This window comes from Salvelinus sp. IW2-2015, unplaced genomic scaffold, assembly GCF_002910315.2.
Source record: "Salvelinus sp. IW2-2015 unplaced genomic scaffold, ASM291031v2 Un_scaffold1306, whole genome shotgun sequence".
NCBI classification, from domain to species: domain Eukaryota; kingdom Metazoa; phylum Chordata; class Actinopteri; order Salmoniformes; family Salmonidae; genus Salvelinus; species Salvelinus sp. IW2-2015.
In genome coordinates this window covers 209733-226737 of record NW_019942830.1, presented here as the reverse complement: position 1 = coordinate 226737, position 17005 = coordinate 209733, and the positions used below count along the sequence as shown (strand labels likewise).

Sequence of the window (17005 nt, the reverse complement as noted above, 5' to 3'; positions counted from 1 at the left end):
AGGGCGCACATGCGCAGTTGTTACTCATCTCCGCTGCTGTGGCAGTCGCCTTCATAAAATAATTACATAAAATAACAGCAAATGTTTTAGATGGAAAAGTACACATTCCCTGACTCAAAACCGATAGTACTTTTGACAAAAATAGCTAGTTCRGCCATACRCKTTCAATAAAACAAAACAGTTGCCCACACTGGCAACGGATAAGAGAGAGGCCTGCATCCAGCAACGTCACGAGTAACATGACCCATTTTTTCAGCTGTTTCAGTACATCAGTACAGCAGCACTACGGGGGGGGAGAGGGCAACATCCACTGAACTAGTTTCAATTTATGGAATCACTTGGGTGTTTTGGGATTTTTGGTGAACTTCTACTTTAAGAAGATGGAGCAGGACAAAGCAACCAGGATCTGAGGCCATTAGAGTTGCAAAATTCCAGTAACTCTCCCTAAATTCCCAGGAGGATTCCAGATTTCCTGGGAATTTGAGGAAAGTTCCTGGAATTTTGCAACGCTAGGGAMCATTGACATTAAAAGATAACACATCCTCCTCCAATTACTTTATTCATAACCAAAACAGCTTTACCTGCCGGTTTCAGGTTCTTGCCTCCCAGGTTGACTTCCACGGCAGTGCTGACCAGGATTCCGATGGTGCCGTTCTCCGAGGTCACYGGATCATCCATGGCTACAACAAAGTTTAACAGGGTCAAAGTTYATGCAAACAGAAAGCAGTGATTGATCTGTGTTATCCTGACAGGTTAAAAACAAAATGTGTGAATCACGTATTTTCATGTTATATGAGTGAAATGTCTTTAAATGCCTACAACCTGTTTGCTATCTAAAAACCTGACTTTTATCTCCAAGGTCATATACACTACATGTTCAAAAGTATGTGGACACCTGCTCGTCGAACATCTCATTCCAAAATCATGGGMATTAATATGGAGTTGGTCCCTCCTTTGCTGCTATAACAGCCTCCACCTTCCTGAGAAGGCTTCCACTARATGTTGGAACATTGCTGCAGGGATTTGCTTCCATTCAGCCACAGGAGCATTAGTGAGGTCGGGCACTGATGTTGGGCGATTAGGCCTGGCTCGCAGTCGGCTTTCCAATTCATCCCAAAGGTATTAGATGGGGTTGAGGTCAGGGCTCTGTGCAGACCAGTTATGTTCTTCCATACCGATGTCGGCAAACCATTTCTGTATGGACATCGGTTTGTGCACACTACTACTACTACTACTACTACACTACTGTCATACTAAAACATGAAAGGGCCTGCCCCAAACAAAGTTGGAAGCACAGAATCCTCTAGAATGTCATTGTTTGCTGTAGCGTTAATATTTCCCTTCAATGGAACTAAGGGGCCTAGCCCAAACTATGAAAAGCAGCCCCAGACCATTATTCCTCCTCCACCAAACTTTACAGTTGGCACTATGCATTCGGCTAGGTAGCATTCTCCTGGCATCTGCCAAACCCAGATTAATCCGTCAGACTGCCAGATGAAGCGTGATTCATCACTCCAGAGAACGCGTTTACACTGCTCCACAGTCCAATGGCGGCGAGCTTTACACCATTCCAKCCGATGCATGGCATTGTGCATGGTGATCTTAGGCTTGTGTGCAGCTGCTCAGCCATGAAAACCCATTTCATGAAGCTCCCAACAGTTCTTGTGCTGRCGTTGCTTCCAGAGGCAKTTTGGAACACTGTAATGAGTGTTGCAACCGGGCACAGACAATTTTTATGTGCTACTCGCTTCAGGACTCGGCGGTCCCRTTCTGTGAGCTTGTGTGGCCTACCACCTCGCGGCTGAGCCGTTGTTGCTCCTAGAMATTTCCACTTCACAATAACAGCATTTACAGTTTACCGAGGCAGCTCTAGCAGGGCAGACATTTTATGAACKGACTTGTTGGAAATGTGGCATCCTATGACGGTGCCACGTTGAAAGTCACTGAGCTCTTCATTACGGGCCATTCTACTGCCATTGTTTGTCTATGGAGATTGCATGGCTGTGAGCTCAGATTTATACACCTGTCAGYCAAATTCACTAATTTGAAGGMGTTTCCTCATACTTTTAGCCATGTAGCGTATATATCAGTGTGTGTTACTCACAGGCTCTGGGTGGAGCTCTGAACATATAGCCCTTGTTGTCAAGGCTGCGGCGGTAGTAGTTGGAGTTGAAGGGCTCAGGGTCCTCATCCCACAACTCAGCAGCCCTGGGAAGCACAAGACAACACACATTCAAGCAGTATTGGTTGAGTATTCAAGCAGTATTGCTTGAGTAATACATAAGTATTCAAGCAGTATTGCTTGAGTAATGCGTAAGTTTTCAAGCATACTCACATTCAGCTGCCATAATGCTCACAGACAGGAAAGGCATGCAGTTATTAACAAACAAACAAACAATACATTTTATTAGTCAGAGTGATATCTGTAACTACTCAAAGACACACTCACGAGTTGGGGAAGACCCGGGTTACACCTCCGTCTGTGGCTGCAAATAATGCCAGGAAACCATACCTGAAGCAAAAAGTAATTTAATTCACTCAGACGTTTCACATATTGTTATTATTCAAATGAATTGGTTTTAATATCAATGATATAGGGCAATTRTTTGTTGAGTTCACTCACGTTTGGATATCCTTGTTCTTCCACACTCTAGATGCTAGCTGCCAGATGATTCCAGAATCCAAGATCAGGTTGTGAATGAGGCCTTGATCACCTGTGAACACACACAGTTAATGTAACCCGTCAGTCTTTATAAAATATAATAGGTGAAAAATTAGCTTTTTGCACAATTCCATGTCATCTTCAGCAGTTCAAAGCTGGTGTAGTATGGTGAATGGCATGGCCCTAACCACTCTACAAACTCATTGACATAAAGAAGAGAAACTCACAGTCTTCAGATTCTGGTGTGATCTCCACCATGAGAGACAGGAAGTTCTCCAGGAACTGTGTGTTGTTGTCAGAGATGTGCAGACGCTTGCAGTATTCCCTAAAATAAGAATGGTTAGACAGAGATGAGATTACACACACACACACACACACACACACACACACACACACACACACACACACACACACACACACACACACACACACACACACACACACACACACACACACACACACACACACACACACACATCTCACACACATCTCTGTACCTGGGAGCCAGGAACACGTGTCCCCCTGATTCAAAGGAGCTGGGCAGCAACGATTGCAGATCTGCAGCGGAGAGAAAAAGTAACCACCCGCACATGTCATCGGGATCAGTGTCATCAAGCCGCACATAACGCCCTGGACCAGAGCTAAAGGGGCTCTCTGGGTGGGCAGTGGTACTCACACTGGAGCTGCAGCATCACATCACTCAGGTCTGCCTGGATGTAGTATTCACTGTAGGGYGGCAGTACCAGGCCCAGACTACAAGTGGCAGCATCCCCAACAGAAAACAGAGGAAATGAATCAAAGTCTGAGGCTCAATAGAAGACACTACCGCCATTAAGCTGCTAGATATAGAGTCCGTCCACCTACACTCKCAACCCTGTCATCTTCAGCAGTTCATATCCTATTGCTATGGTTACCAGTACTAAACCTCTATCCTTCAACCCACACCTCCATCTCCTGCCCTCTCACCTGTAGTCTGTACCATTGATGGGTGTCCAGGTGTAACTCCGAACTCCCTCATCTATGTATCGCTGCAACGAAGGGGGAAAAGCCACATGTTAAAATAGGTTTGCTCTCACGTAAGTGTGTTGATCAACCGTCCRTGACCATGGCTGTTGGCTTACTGGGGTTGACAAAGTCATTACTGTGAATTAAGTATGTGAAGTAAAGTATACCTGATATATTGCCTAGGTGTGAAGTAATTAACAAATACACACACACACATACACACACTTGCCTCATCAATTGATTTTACAAGCGTCTTAATCTGCATGTCACCCGGTCTGCCATCAATCATATGTTTGCGGATCTGGAATGTAGAGATAGTATGTTACCTACGYAGTGTTCAGTGTTTAATTGCTATATTGTAATTACTTCGCCACCATGGCCTATTTATTGCCTTACCTCCCTTATCCTACCTCATTTGCACACACTGTATATAGACTTTTTCTACTGTATTATTGACTGTATGTTTGTTTATTCCATGTGTAACTCTGTGTTGCTGTATGTGTCGAACTGCTTTGCTTTATCTTGGCCAGGTCGCAGTTGTAAATGAGAACTTGTTCTCAACTAGCCTACCTGGTTAAATAACGGTGAAATAAAAAAATATATAAAAATACGCTGTCGCATCTCCATGGTCTAACCCAAGAGCATGTTTTAGAACAGTAATCTCAGTAGGAAATATGCTAACATGATTGCCATTCCTAGCTAGATAGCTAGCTAAATTGGTTGCCTAGCAACACACATCTTAAGAAGATTCGTAAGAAGATATTTGAGACKTTCGTAAGAAAATCATTMRATCTTAAAATATTGTTGAGGAATTGATCTTACGAACTCTTATGAACTTCTTATTTTTTTTCTTACGAAGCTTCTTAAGTTCTTGCGTAAGAAGTGTTTTGTGAATCTGGGCCCAGGTGTTCTTAATGTTTTGTATACTCAGTGTATATAGTTTATGGCACAGTGCATGTTATTATACTCACTTCCTGTTTGGAGCTGTCCTCCACCTCAGCATCCAGGAAGTCAAGTGTTACAGGCTCTGGTAGGTCGAGCAGCTGTTGCAGAAAAGCACCAGTCACATCATTCCCATGTTTTACAGTAACACATTCAGTTGAATACATCTCAGTTGTATTCTATGTTCAGTTTAATACATGCAGTGGCAGTCTTATCTTAGCTAATTGGAATGACATGCAATAAGCAGTACACACTAGGTTCTATATCTAACCTACATCCAACCACATTCACTTTGTATCAAATCGAAATGTACAATCTACAATCTATTTACAATGCTCCCTATAAACTGCACAGTGATCTTTCAGTGGGGGAATAAAGTATACATAACCTTTGGGTGAAGGTTTGGATGCAGGAGAAGGTATCCATTTGGGTCGATGGCGTATATGTACCCATTGGCTCCGAGCTGCAAAGTTACGAAGCAGAGAATAAATTATTACTTGTGTGCATGCAAGCGTGTGTGAAGTAAGATATGATGCGGTATACTGACGTTGTATCGTGGTGTCAGCTTTTTGATTTCGTCCAGATGCACGTCCACCCCCATGACACCTAATATGAGCTGATTCTGTGGAGAAAACAACCAGTAAACGAAACCTCAAGAAATTGTGATTCATTAAAGAAAGATTGTCCATTAGGTCAACGTGAACTGTTTTAAATGACTGCACCTGTGAGTTTCCATCCACGGTGAGATTAAAAACAGGCATGGTTCCAGTAAAGACCAGTCCCAGACCCTATAAAGAAACAAGACAAACAGAAGAACAAAACGTTAAGTGTTTTCCCTAATAGTCCTCCCCCACACTACCAACAGAAGACATCATAATCCAGGCCTAGGCTTAATCTGTGTCTAGGAAACCGCCCCAATGTGTCTACATTGAGCAATGGCACCTCACTATATGATTACAGGAGATTGTAATGCTTATGGAACTTAGAAATCAGATGTGAATATATTATCATCCACCTTCAGAGCACTTGTAAGGGTCGATGCCGGAGATGAGAAGCAGGTACGGGGAGTCAAACATTTAATCGGGAACAGACATAGAACAAGACAGGAACAGCATTAGCACACGGGTAAACAAGGACGTATGACAATCAATGCAGAAGCAGGGAACAGAGCGGGGAACCAGACAGATATAGGGAAGGTAATGACAAAAGTGATTGAGTCCAGGTGAGTCCAATAATCGCTGATACGCGTGATGGGGGGGGAAGGCAGGTGTGTGTAATGATGATGGCAGGAGTGCGCAATGCTGAGGAGCCTGGCGCCCTCGAGCACCAGGGGGGAACAGCGGAAGCAGGAGTGACAGCACTCAATGGTATGTCTCTGTCAGTGGACTATGTGTATATACTGTAAGGTCAACTGCCCATAGAACCGACTTCTCTGGTTTTAAACAGCCTATGTGGCATCAATATGAGTCAGAAACATTAATTGTCAAAATTGACTACAAGGTGTAAATAGGATAATTTTGGTCATGAAGTCAGTCTCGTCCAAATTTGAGTTTGGTAAGTGACTGCGTCATTACTTACTTAAGGGTTTGGTTTGTATTATAATTATGTCAACATTTCATGCCCCCTTTTGCCTATTAACACATGGTGCCACCATATTTTAGTGGAAAAGACAGGGCAAGTTCGCTTTGCATGGCCCGTTGCCCTGGGTGGACGGAGAACTCTCCTTAGGAGGACCAATGGAATGGTCGAAAATGAGCAAACCCCACACAACCGGGGCACTCAAAACCAGTGGTGTAAAGTACTTAAGGAAAAATACTTTAAAGTACTACTTAAGTCGTTTTTGGGGCAATCTGTACTTTACTATTTATATTTTTGACAACTTTTACTTTTAATGCACTACATTCCTAAAGAAACAAATGTAAAGTCGTGGCCAAAAGTTTTGAGAATGACACAAATATTAATTTCCACAAAGTTTTCTGCTTCAGTGTCTTTATTTTTGTCAGATGTTACTATGGAATACTGAAGTATAATTACAAGCATTTCATAAGTGTCAAAGGCTTTTATTGACAATTACATGAAGTTGATGCAGAGTAAATTTTTGCAGTGTCGACCCTTCTTTTTCAAGACCTCTGCAATCCGCCCTGGCATGCTGTCAATTAACTTCTGGGCCACATCCTGACTGATGGCAGCCCATTCTTGCATAATCAATGCTTGGAGTTTGTCAGAATTTGTGGGCTTTTGTTTGTCCACCCGCCTCTTGAGGATTGACCACAAGTTCTCAATGGGATTAAGGTGTGGGGAGTCCATGGACCCAAAATATTAATGTTTTGTTCCCCGAGCCACTTAGTTATCACTTTTGCCTTATGGCAAGGTGCTCCATCATGCTGGAAAAGGCATTGTTCGTCACCAAACTGTTCCTGGATGGTTGGGAGAAGTTGCTCTCGGAGGATGTGTTGGTACCATTCTTTATTCATGGCTGTGTTCTTAGGCAGAATTGTGAGTGAGCCCACTCCCTTGGCTGAGAAGCAGCCCCACACATGAATGGTCTCAGGATCCTTTACTGTTGGCATGACACAGGACTGATGGTAGCGCTCACCTTGTCTTCTCCGGACAAGCTTTTTTTCCGGATGCCCCAAACAATCGGGGATTCATCAGAGAAAATGACTTTACCCCAGTCCTCAGCAGTCCAATCCCTGTACCTTTTGCAGAATATCAGTCTGTCCCTGATGTTTTTCCTGGAGAGAAGTGGCTTCTTTGCTGCCCTTCTTGACACCAGGCCATCCTCCAAAAGTCTTCGCCTCACTGTGCGTGCAGATGCACTCACACCTGCCTGCTGCCATTCCTGAGCAAGCTCTGTACTGGTGGTGCCCCGATCCCACAGCTGAATCAACTTTAGGAGACGGTCCTGGCGCTTGCTGGACTTTCTTGGGCACCCTGAAGCCTTCTTCACAACAATTGAACCGCTCTCCTTGAAGTTCTTGATGATCTGATAAATGGTTGATTTAGGTGCAATCTTACTGGCAGCAATATCCTTGCCTTTGAAGCCATTTTTGTGCAAAGCAATAATGATGGCACGTGTTTCCTTGCAAGTAACCATGGTTGACAGAGGAAGCACAATGATTCCAAGCACCACCCTCCTTTTGAAGCTTCCAGTCTGTTATTCAAACTCAATCAGCATGACCATGATCTTCAGCCTTGTCCTCGTCAACACTCACGCCTGTGTTAACGAGAGAATCACTGACATGATGTCAGCTGGTCCTTTTGTGGCAGGGCTGAAATGCAGTGGAAATGCTTTTTGGGGATTCAGTTCATTTGCATGGCAAAGAGGGACTTTGCAATTAATTGAAATTCATCTGATCACTCTTCATAACATTCTGGAGTATATGCAAATTGCCATCATACAAACTGAGGCAGCAGACTTTGTGAAAGTTAATATTTGTGTCATTCTCAAAACTTTTGGCCACGACTGTACTTTTTACTCAATTTTTTACTCAATATACACTTTTTACTCAACTTTTTACTCAATATACACTCAAAAGTACTTATTACATTTCAAATGCTTAGCAGGACAGGTAAATGGTCAAATTCACACACTAATCAAGAGAACATCCCTGGTCATGCCTACTGCCTCTAATCTGGTGATCTCACTAAACAAAAAGGCTTCATTTGTAAATGATGTCTGAGTGTGCCCCTGGCTATCCGTAAATTTAAAAAACAAGAAAATGGTCCCGTCTGGTTTGCTTAATATAAAGAATGTGAAATGATTTCTACTTTTACTTTTACTTTTGATACATTTTATATTTTAGCAATGACATTTACTTTTTATATTTAAGTATATTTAAAACCAATTAATTTTAGACTTTTACTCAAGTAGTATTTTGCTGGGTTACTTTCACTTTTACTTGAGTCATTTTCTATCAAGGTATCTTTACTTTTACTCATGTATAAAAATTGGGTAGCCTACATTTTCCACCACTGCGCAAAACGAACTCGCCCACTTGAACCTCTTCCCCAGACAAGACGTGTGGTTAGTAGCTGCTCTAGAGAACATGGGCTTCCAGAAAGTTGTTCAACAATCTTGGGCAGATGGCCAGGATATGGATTACATCCGACTAGTTTTTTCTTGGGCTGTCAACCGTCAAACATGCTATGATACTGTGATGTAACTAGATAAATACATAGCCTCTCGATTATGTGTAATGTCAGAGAAAGATTTGCATAGCAATTGTTGAACCTGAAGAAAGGTTTTATCCCTGCTAGCTAACGTTAGCTAGCTAGCTAGCTCCTAATCAAGCAAACCTGACGACATGTTTGATGCATGTTGCCAGCTTTCAACTCGAAATGGCTAGCTACTTTCATTGTTTGTTGTGATTGACTGGCAAAGACAAACCCAAGAAAGACCCACCTCAAATCACACCCCCAAGACAACTCTTGTTTGCCTTCAGTCATGGCCGCTAGCATTTCTTAATGAGCATTGATAAAGAATTTGGCCAAAGCAGGAAGTGCAGTCGCTCTTTAAGTCCAATGTAGATGAATTAGCATGAGTGCCAGTCTGTTTGTGCTATCATGCCAACTCTGTCACTCAATGTCATACCAAACAGCGACTGACTGCAATGAAGTTGGCATGATAGCACAAACAGACAGGCATTCAGACTATAGATTAGGTATAGCTGAATGTTCTGAGCTAGGTGACCTCACCAAGGCATCCTGATAGACATTGGTCCACTGAACCTGCTTGGCACGGCTGCCTGCCAGGACCATGGGGCGGCCCAGCACATCCAGGTACTCCTGGTAACAACACACAGGAATAGCAAACAGTCAGGCATCAGCTGTGTAGCAATACTGATGTTACACATTCTGTAGCTCGTGTCCCAAATGGCACTGTATTCCCGTTATAGTGCACTACTTTGGACCAGGGCACACAGGGATCTGGTTAAAAGTAGTGTACTATGTAGAAAATAGGGTGCCATTTGGGACGCACCCATGCTGATGTCACACAGGAAGCTGATTTTTTTTTGCATGATTATGTGCTGTTGCTGATGGAAAGATGCTCAGTAAAGTTTGTCCAACTTTATATCTTTGCCTGTCATCCAGCTGTAAGTGAAAAACACTTCACAGTAATAACCTCAGGGTAATAATATATACGCTACATTAGAGTCAGTCTCCGGTAAACAGCAACAATTCCAGGAAGCAGTGCCAGGAGGAGAACTGGCTGACCCAGGATCAGCTGTGTAAGAGGCACTAGACAAACCCACCTGGGTGTTAATCCTTATGGCACAGATGGAGCGGATCTCAAAATAGAAACCTGGAGGGAGAGCAGAGAGAGAGTTGGAGAGAGAGAGAGAGAGGGATAAAAAGAGAGATAGGATGAGAAACAGAGCTCACAATTATGGCACAGATGAGGGAGAGTGAAGATGGAGGTTGTGTATCAGGCGCTTATAACCTAGGCTAAGGGTTATAAACTGAAAGACTACAGTAACTTCTCTTAAGCAGACAAGTGTCATGATAATTAGGGCACAAGGAAATGAAAATGGCCATTTTGTTACAACCCCCTACTGCATCTATTTTTGGACAAGAAGGATCTTCACTGATGCTGGTTAGGAAAAAATAGCCCTGCACAGATCCCACTCACCTTTATTGGCACACGCTATCCATTGCAAGGGTGTGACATCATAGTTGTGCTGCCCCACAGAGAATGTAAAGACCCGCACCTTAGGAGAAAGAGAATTCAAAGAACCCATTCATCTTTATTCTGGGACATTAACACAGAGATACACATCCAACTGTGATATCCATTGTGGTATCCTTTGACCAGAAATCCCATTTGGAAGATTCCTGTAATCAGGAGGAAATAAGCAGGAGGAATTTTTTAAACCCTAGTGATGCATTTATGGATTCCAAGAATGAAGTTACCAATGAAATAGTGATTGAAATGTCAGCTTATGTGTTTTGTGTRTGTGTTTAGTTTCTGAGAAACGGACCGTTTTGTTGGGCCAGTTGTACTGCTCAAAGATGTCCTGAGCTCGATYCTCTCCTCCATCAGTGAACAGCATGATCATTTTATTGCAGTGAGCTCGCGGGACATTGGTCTTCTAGAAAGAGAAACAGAAAGAGTGTGTGCTAACATTAATACAAAACACAGCAAGTGAATGATTAATACAGAAAGTAAGTATGTGACGAATGAAGCAGGCAAGGAGGGAACAGTGTCTATGTCCCAAAGGGCACCCTATTTAAAAATAGGGATCTGGTAAAAAAGTAGTGCACTATATAGGGAATAATATGAGCTGCTCCCCTAATATGGCTTTCACTATGATGCCCTACAAAGGCAAAGATCAGTAACTATGCAAACAGTGAAACTGAGAAAAATGGCTTAAAGTGTATTCAAATTCAGCATGTTGTAGGTAGATATGTGATTATGCACTGATGTATTATCTTATTATGAAGTAATGTGTTATGCATATCAACCATGACCACTGATTTGACCTATGACCCATAAAATGCAGTTACTGCACTCTGTCTTTGTATGACCTTAAACAACTATACTGAACAAAAGTAGAAATGCAACATGCAACAATTTCAATGATTTTACTGAGTTACAGTTCATATCTTTGACTTTGTATAACTATCATTTTTACACTGTCATTTCCTTTATGTTAGCTAGTTTTTACATATTTAGTTTGCTATTGTCACGACTTCCGCCGAAGTCAGTCCCTCTCCTTGTTCGGGCGGCGGTCAACGTCACCGGCCTTCTAGCCATCGCCGATCCACTTTTCATTTTCCATTTGTTTTGTCTTTGTATTACACACCTTGTTTCACTCACCCTATTACTTGTTAATTATTTAACCCTCTGTTCCCCCATGTTTGTTTGTGAGTGATTGTCTGTATATAATACGGTCCGTTACTATGGGCTCGCATTATTGCGTTGTATTTGTGAAATTTTTGAGTAAATTACGTTTATTACTCATATCTGCTGTCCTGCGCCTGACTCCTCCACACCAGCTACAAACAGACGTCATTACAGCTATCTTTCTTACCACTGTAGGCTCTGCCCTAATTTATGTGCTCTCTATAACCTCTGGGTCCGCATGGCAAATGGCCAGGAATCCAAGGAAAGCACAAAGGTCAATGCCTTCACCTCTGAGTCCGCATGGCAAATGGCCAGGAACAGAAGGAAAGCACAAAGGACAATGCCTAAGGACTAGACAGCCATTTTCCTTATGAGGAGCCAAAATGTTATACTCTCTGTTACAGTATACAGAGGACTGACTATTGAATGTGTGATATAATAATACTATAGTATCCATGTTTGGTATCTATCTGAAACGTGTTCACTGAGGATAACTCTGATGCTATCTATATGGATGTATGGTCACTGTAGTAACTTGTATCTATACAGGGTGAACTCTAAATGACTCTATGCAAAGAGTTTGATGGCCGTCTCTGGAATTGGTCTCATCCCCCACACAAGCCTTTAGAATCTATGCTGTCACACCCTGTGGAGATTGGGCTTGTTGGTCAGGTTACGCTAAACTTGGTATCGTTTGATTGGTCAATGGTGGTTGGTTGTGGGTTAAAAGAGTTACACCTTCAGATGTTATGGATGGAATTAAATGCCTTTGTCCTCTCTCTTATCCTGTTTCCAGTCTATAGAGGAAAGTATGTATGTATGTATGTATGTATGTATGTATGATCAATGCTCATTTCCTAGGCTTCTAGGCCTCTTGTCTAGTAGGCATCTCTTTGTTCATGCTTTGTCTTGTAAGTTAACCTTAGGATCTATATGCCTAGAATTAGGTTTTGTTAATGTCAGTATTGCCTTGTAACTTAAGTATGTGAATCCATTAATTTTACAGTTATTAAATAATACTTGATTGCAAATGTTTTTACTATAATGTTAAATGGTATTCAGTAAATTCGGATATTCAGTTTAATAAACTTTGATCATATTAATTGCAAAGTCTTATTACAAGTCGCATGTGATGTTGTCATGACTTCCGCTGGAAGTCGGCTCCCCTCCTTGTTCGGGCGTCGTTCGGCAGTCGACGTCACCGGCCTTCTATCCATCGCCGCTCCAGCTGGCCACCGTTCATCCAGCTCCTTCGGGAAGAGAGAGGTTGTCCGACTTCGTCTCGTGCCTCTCGGGGAGAGCTCTAGAGTGGGCAAACGCCGTGTGGAGAGAAGGAGATACGGTGTTGGACCGCTTTGAGGAGTTCATCCGCCGCTTCCGGGCAGTCTTCGACCATCCGCCCGAGGGTAGAGTGGCGGGGGAACGGCTCTTCCACCTGAGGCAGGGGACGAGGAGCGCCCAGGAGTTCGCCCTGGAATTTTGGACCTTGGCCACCGGGGCAGGATGGAACGACAGGGCCCTTATCGACCACTACAGATGCAGCCTGCGCGAGGACGTCTGTTGGGAGTTGGCCTGCAGGGATGCCACCATCACCTTTGACCAACTGGTGGATCTGTCCATTCGGTTGGATAACCTGCTGGTTACCCGCGGACGTCCAGAGAGGGCTCTGTCGGTTCCATGTTCCAGCAACACCGCTCCGGTGCCAATGGAGCTGGGAGGGGCTGCGCTTAGGGAGGCTGGAGGAGGGGCCTTCACGTGCACTATCTGTGGCCGCAGAGGGCACACTGCCGGTCGGTGCAGGGTTGGTCCCTCTGGGAGTTGAGGCAGCAGGCAGGGCTCTCTGGCGTCACCCCAGGTGAGTTTGCACCACTCTCATCCAGAGTCCTCTGTTGTCCACCTGTTTGTTAATGTTTGTTTTCCTGAGTTTTCCCCGCATTCCCAGCATAAGGCGCTTGTCGATCAGGCGCGGCTGGGAATTTTATCGACAGAGCGTTCGCCCTTAGTTTAGGAGGGTCACGAGGAGAAAATCAGTCTCTTTCTCATTGACTCTCCTCCGTTTCCCGTGGTACTAGGCTGTCCCTGGTTGGCTCGTCATGACCCCACCATTTCATGGCAACAGAGCGCTCTCACGGGGTGGTCGCGAGAGTGCTCAGGGAGGTGTGTAGGGGTTTCCGTTGGTGCTACCACGGTAGAAAGTCCAGACCAGGTCTCCACCGTGCACACCCCCCCAGAATATGCCGATTTGGCTCTCGCCTTCCCCAAAAAGAAGGCGACTCAATTACCACCCCATCGTCGGGGGGGATTGTGCGATAAATCTCCTGGTAGACGCTACACTTCCCAGGAGTCACGTGTATCCCCTGTCGCAACTGGAGACGGCGGCTATGGAGACATATGTCTTTGAATCCCTGCGTCAGGGGTACATTCGGTCCTCCACTTCACCTGCCTCCTCGAGTTTCTTTTCGTGAAGAAGAAGAAGGAGGGAGGTCTGTGCCCATGTATTGAGGTCTAAATCAAATCACGGTGAGGTACAGTTACTCGCTACCTCTCATCGCCACAGCGATTGAGTCAATGCACGGGGCGTGCTTCTTCACTAAACTGGATCTCAGGAGCGCTTACAACCTGGTGCGTATCCGGGAGGGAGACGAGTGGAAGACGGCGTTTAGTACCACTTCAGGCCATTATGAGTACCTCGTCATGCCGTACGGGTTGAGGAATGCTCCATCAGTCTTCCAATCCTTTGTAGACAAGATTTTCAGGGACCTGCACGGGCAGGGTGTAGATCGATGACATTCTGATATACTCCGCTACACGCGCCGAGCATGTGTCCTTGGTGCGCAGGGTACTTGGACGACTGTTGGAGCATGACCTGTACGTCAAGGCTGAGAAATGCCTGTTCTTTCAGCAGGCCATCTCCTTCCTAGGGTATCGCATTTCCACATCAGAGTGACCGCATTTCAGCCGTGCGTAATTGGCCGACTCCCACCACGGTAAAGGAGGTGCAGCGGTTTTTAGGGTTTGCCAATTACTACCGAAGATTTATCCGGGGTTTTGGCCAGGTGGCTGCTCCCATTACCTCACTGATCATGTACGTTTGCAGTGGTCGGCTGAGGCGGACAGGGCTTTTGGGCACCTAAGGGCTCTGTTTACCTCGGCTCCCGTGCTGGCCCATCCGGATCCCTCTTTGGCGTTCATAGTGGAGGTGGACGCGTCCCAGGCTGGGATAGGAGCCGTGGTCTCTCAGCGCTAGGGTACGCCACCGAAGCTCCGCCCCTGTGCTTTCTTCCCGAAGAAGCTCATCGGGAGAGTTGTTGGCTGTGGTTAAAGCTTTGAAGGCGTGGAGACATTGGCTTGAGGGGGCTAAACAACATTTCCTCATCTGGACTGACCATTGCAACCTGGAGTACATCCGGGCAGCGAGGAGACTGAATTCTCGTCAGGCAAGGTGGGCCATGTTTTTTTACCTGTTTTGTGTTTACCCTCTCCTACAGACCAGGTTCCCAAAATGTTAAGGCAGATGCACTGTCCCGGCTGTATGACACAGAGGAGAGGCCCATGGATCAGACTCCCATACTCCTGGCCTCCTGCCTGGTAGCGCCGGTCGTGTGGGAGCTGGACACGGACATTGAGCAGGCGTTAAATACAGAGCCCGCTCCCCTCCAGTGTCCCGTCGGGCGTCTGTACGTTCCGTCTCCTGTCCGTGACCAGTTGAACTATTGGGCCCACACGTCACCCTCTGGTCATCCGGGGATCGCTCGGACCGTGCGCTGTCTGAGTGGGAAGTACTGGTGGCCTACCTTGGCCAAGGACRTGAGGGTTTATGTTTCCTCCTGCTCAGTGTGCGCCCAGTGTAAGGCTCCTAGACACCTGCCCAGAGTTAAGCTACATCCCTTACCCGTTCCACAACGGCCTTGGTCACACCTGTCGGTGGATTTTCTGACCGATCTTCCTCCCTCACAGGGAAACACCATGATCCTGGTCGTTGTGGATCGTTTCTTTAAGTTCTGTCGCCTCCTCCCTCTGCCCGGTCTCCCTACGGCCCTACAGACTGCGGAGGCCTTGTTTACACACGTCTTCTGGCACTACGGGGTGCCTGAGGATATAGTGTCTGATCGAGGTTCCCAGTTCACATCGAGAGTCTGGAGGGCGTTCATGGAACGTCTGGGGGTCTCGATCAGCCTCACCTCAGGTTTTCACCCCGAGAGTAATGGGCAGGTGGAGAGAGTGAACAAGGATGTGAGCAGGTTTCCGCAGTCTTATTGCCAGAACCGGCTGGGGGGGTAAGCGGCGTTCGTGTCCTGGGCCGAGATGGCGCAGAACTCGCTCCRCCACTCATCCACTATCTCTCCCCCTTTCAGTGCGTATTGGGGTACCAGCCGGGTTTTGGCGCCGTGGCATCAGAGTCAGACCAAGGTTCCTGCGGTGGATGACTGGTTCAGGCGCGGAGGCGCGGAGGAGACATGGGAAGCTGTCCATGTTCCATGTTCACCTCCAGCAGGCCGCGCTGCGCCAAAAAACCAGCGCGGACCTTCACCGCAGTGAGGCCCCGGTGTTCGCACCGGGGGACCGGGTCTGGCTCTCGACCCGAAACCTGCCCCTCCGCCTGCCCTGCCGGAAGCTGGGTCCGCGGTTTGCCGGTTGCCGGGGCCATTCAAGATCCTGGAGAGAGTGAACGAGGTTGTTTACAGGTTACAACTCCCCCCGATTACCGTATTAACCCTCGTTCCATGTGTCTCTCCACAGGCCGGTGGTGGTTGGTCCACTCCAGGAGTCTGAGGTGCGGAGGGTTCCCCGCCTCTGGACATCGAGTGTACTCTGTCAGTTCCATCCTGGATTCGAGGCATCGGCGCAGGGGCCTTCAGTATCTCGTGGAGTGGGAGGGGGTACGGTCCGGAGGAGAGATGCTGGGTTCCGGGGCGGGACGTGTTGGACCCTGAAATGATGCAGGAGTTCCACCGTCGCCATCCGATTCGCCGGCGAACTCGCCCTCCAGGCGTCATGCCCGAGACCGGTGTCGCGCACCCCGAAGGGGGATACTGTCACGACCTTCGCCGAAGTCGGCTCCCTCCTTGTTCAGGCCGGCGTTCGACGTCACCGGCCGTCTAGCCATCGCCGCTCCATTTTTCATTGTTCCATTTGTTTTGTCTTGTTCCCCGCACACCTGGTTTACATTCCCTAATCATGCATATACTACTTGCTCAAAAAAATAAAGGGAACACTTAAACAACACAATGTAACTCCAAGTCAATCACACTTCTGTGAAATCAAACTGTCCACTTAGGAAGCAACACTCGATTGACAATACATTTCACATGCTGTTGTGCAATTGGAATAGACAACAGGTTGAAATTATAGGCAATTAGCAAGACACCCCCAATAAAGGATGGTTCTGCAGGTGGTGACCACAGACACTTCTCAGTTCCTATGCTTCCTGGCTGATGTTTTGGTCACTTTTGAATCCTGGCGGTGCTTTCACTCTAGTGGTTAGCATGACACGAAGTCTACAACCCACACAATGGCTCAGGTAGTGCAGCTCATCCAGGATGGCACAT

The 17005-nt window shown here is 46.0% G+C and overlaps 1 protein-coding gene across 1 annotated transcript in view; it reads right to left on the bottom strand.

The window, feature by feature from the left end:
- Positions 1–17005, bottom strand: part of cacna2d2b (calcium channel, voltage-dependent, alpha 2/delta subunit 2b) — a 140412-nt gene that overhangs the window by 13735 nt on the left and 109672 nt on the right. The window contains exons 11-27 of the mRNA XM_070438945.1: positions 10591–10701; positions 10242–10320; positions 9865–9914; positions 9308–9397; positions 5332–5397; positions 5157–5231; positions 4998–5072; positions 4639–4710; positions 3897–3968; positions 3629–3690; positions 3339–3415; positions 3160–3220; positions 2890–2987; positions 2624–2714; positions 2450–2512; positions 2105–2208; positions 582–680 (exon numbers count right to left, since the gene is read on the bottom strand). Of these exons, the coding sequence (XP_070295046.1) occupies positions 582–680; positions 2105–2208; positions 2450–2512; positions 2624–2714; positions 2890–2987; positions 3160–3220; positions 3339–3415; positions 3629–3690; positions 3897–3968; positions 4639–4710; positions 4998–5072; positions 5157–5231; positions 5332–5397; positions 9308–9397; positions 9865–9914; positions 10242–10320; positions 10591–10701 (1345 nt within the window). The remainder of the gene's footprint in view (positions 1–581; positions 681–2104; positions 2209–2449; positions 2513–2623; positions 2715–2889; positions 2988–3159; positions 3221–3338; positions 3416–3628; positions 3691–3896; positions 3969–4638; positions 4711–4997; positions 5073–5156; positions 5232–5331; positions 5398–9307; positions 9398–9864; positions 9915–10241; positions 10321–10590; positions 10702–17005) is intronic.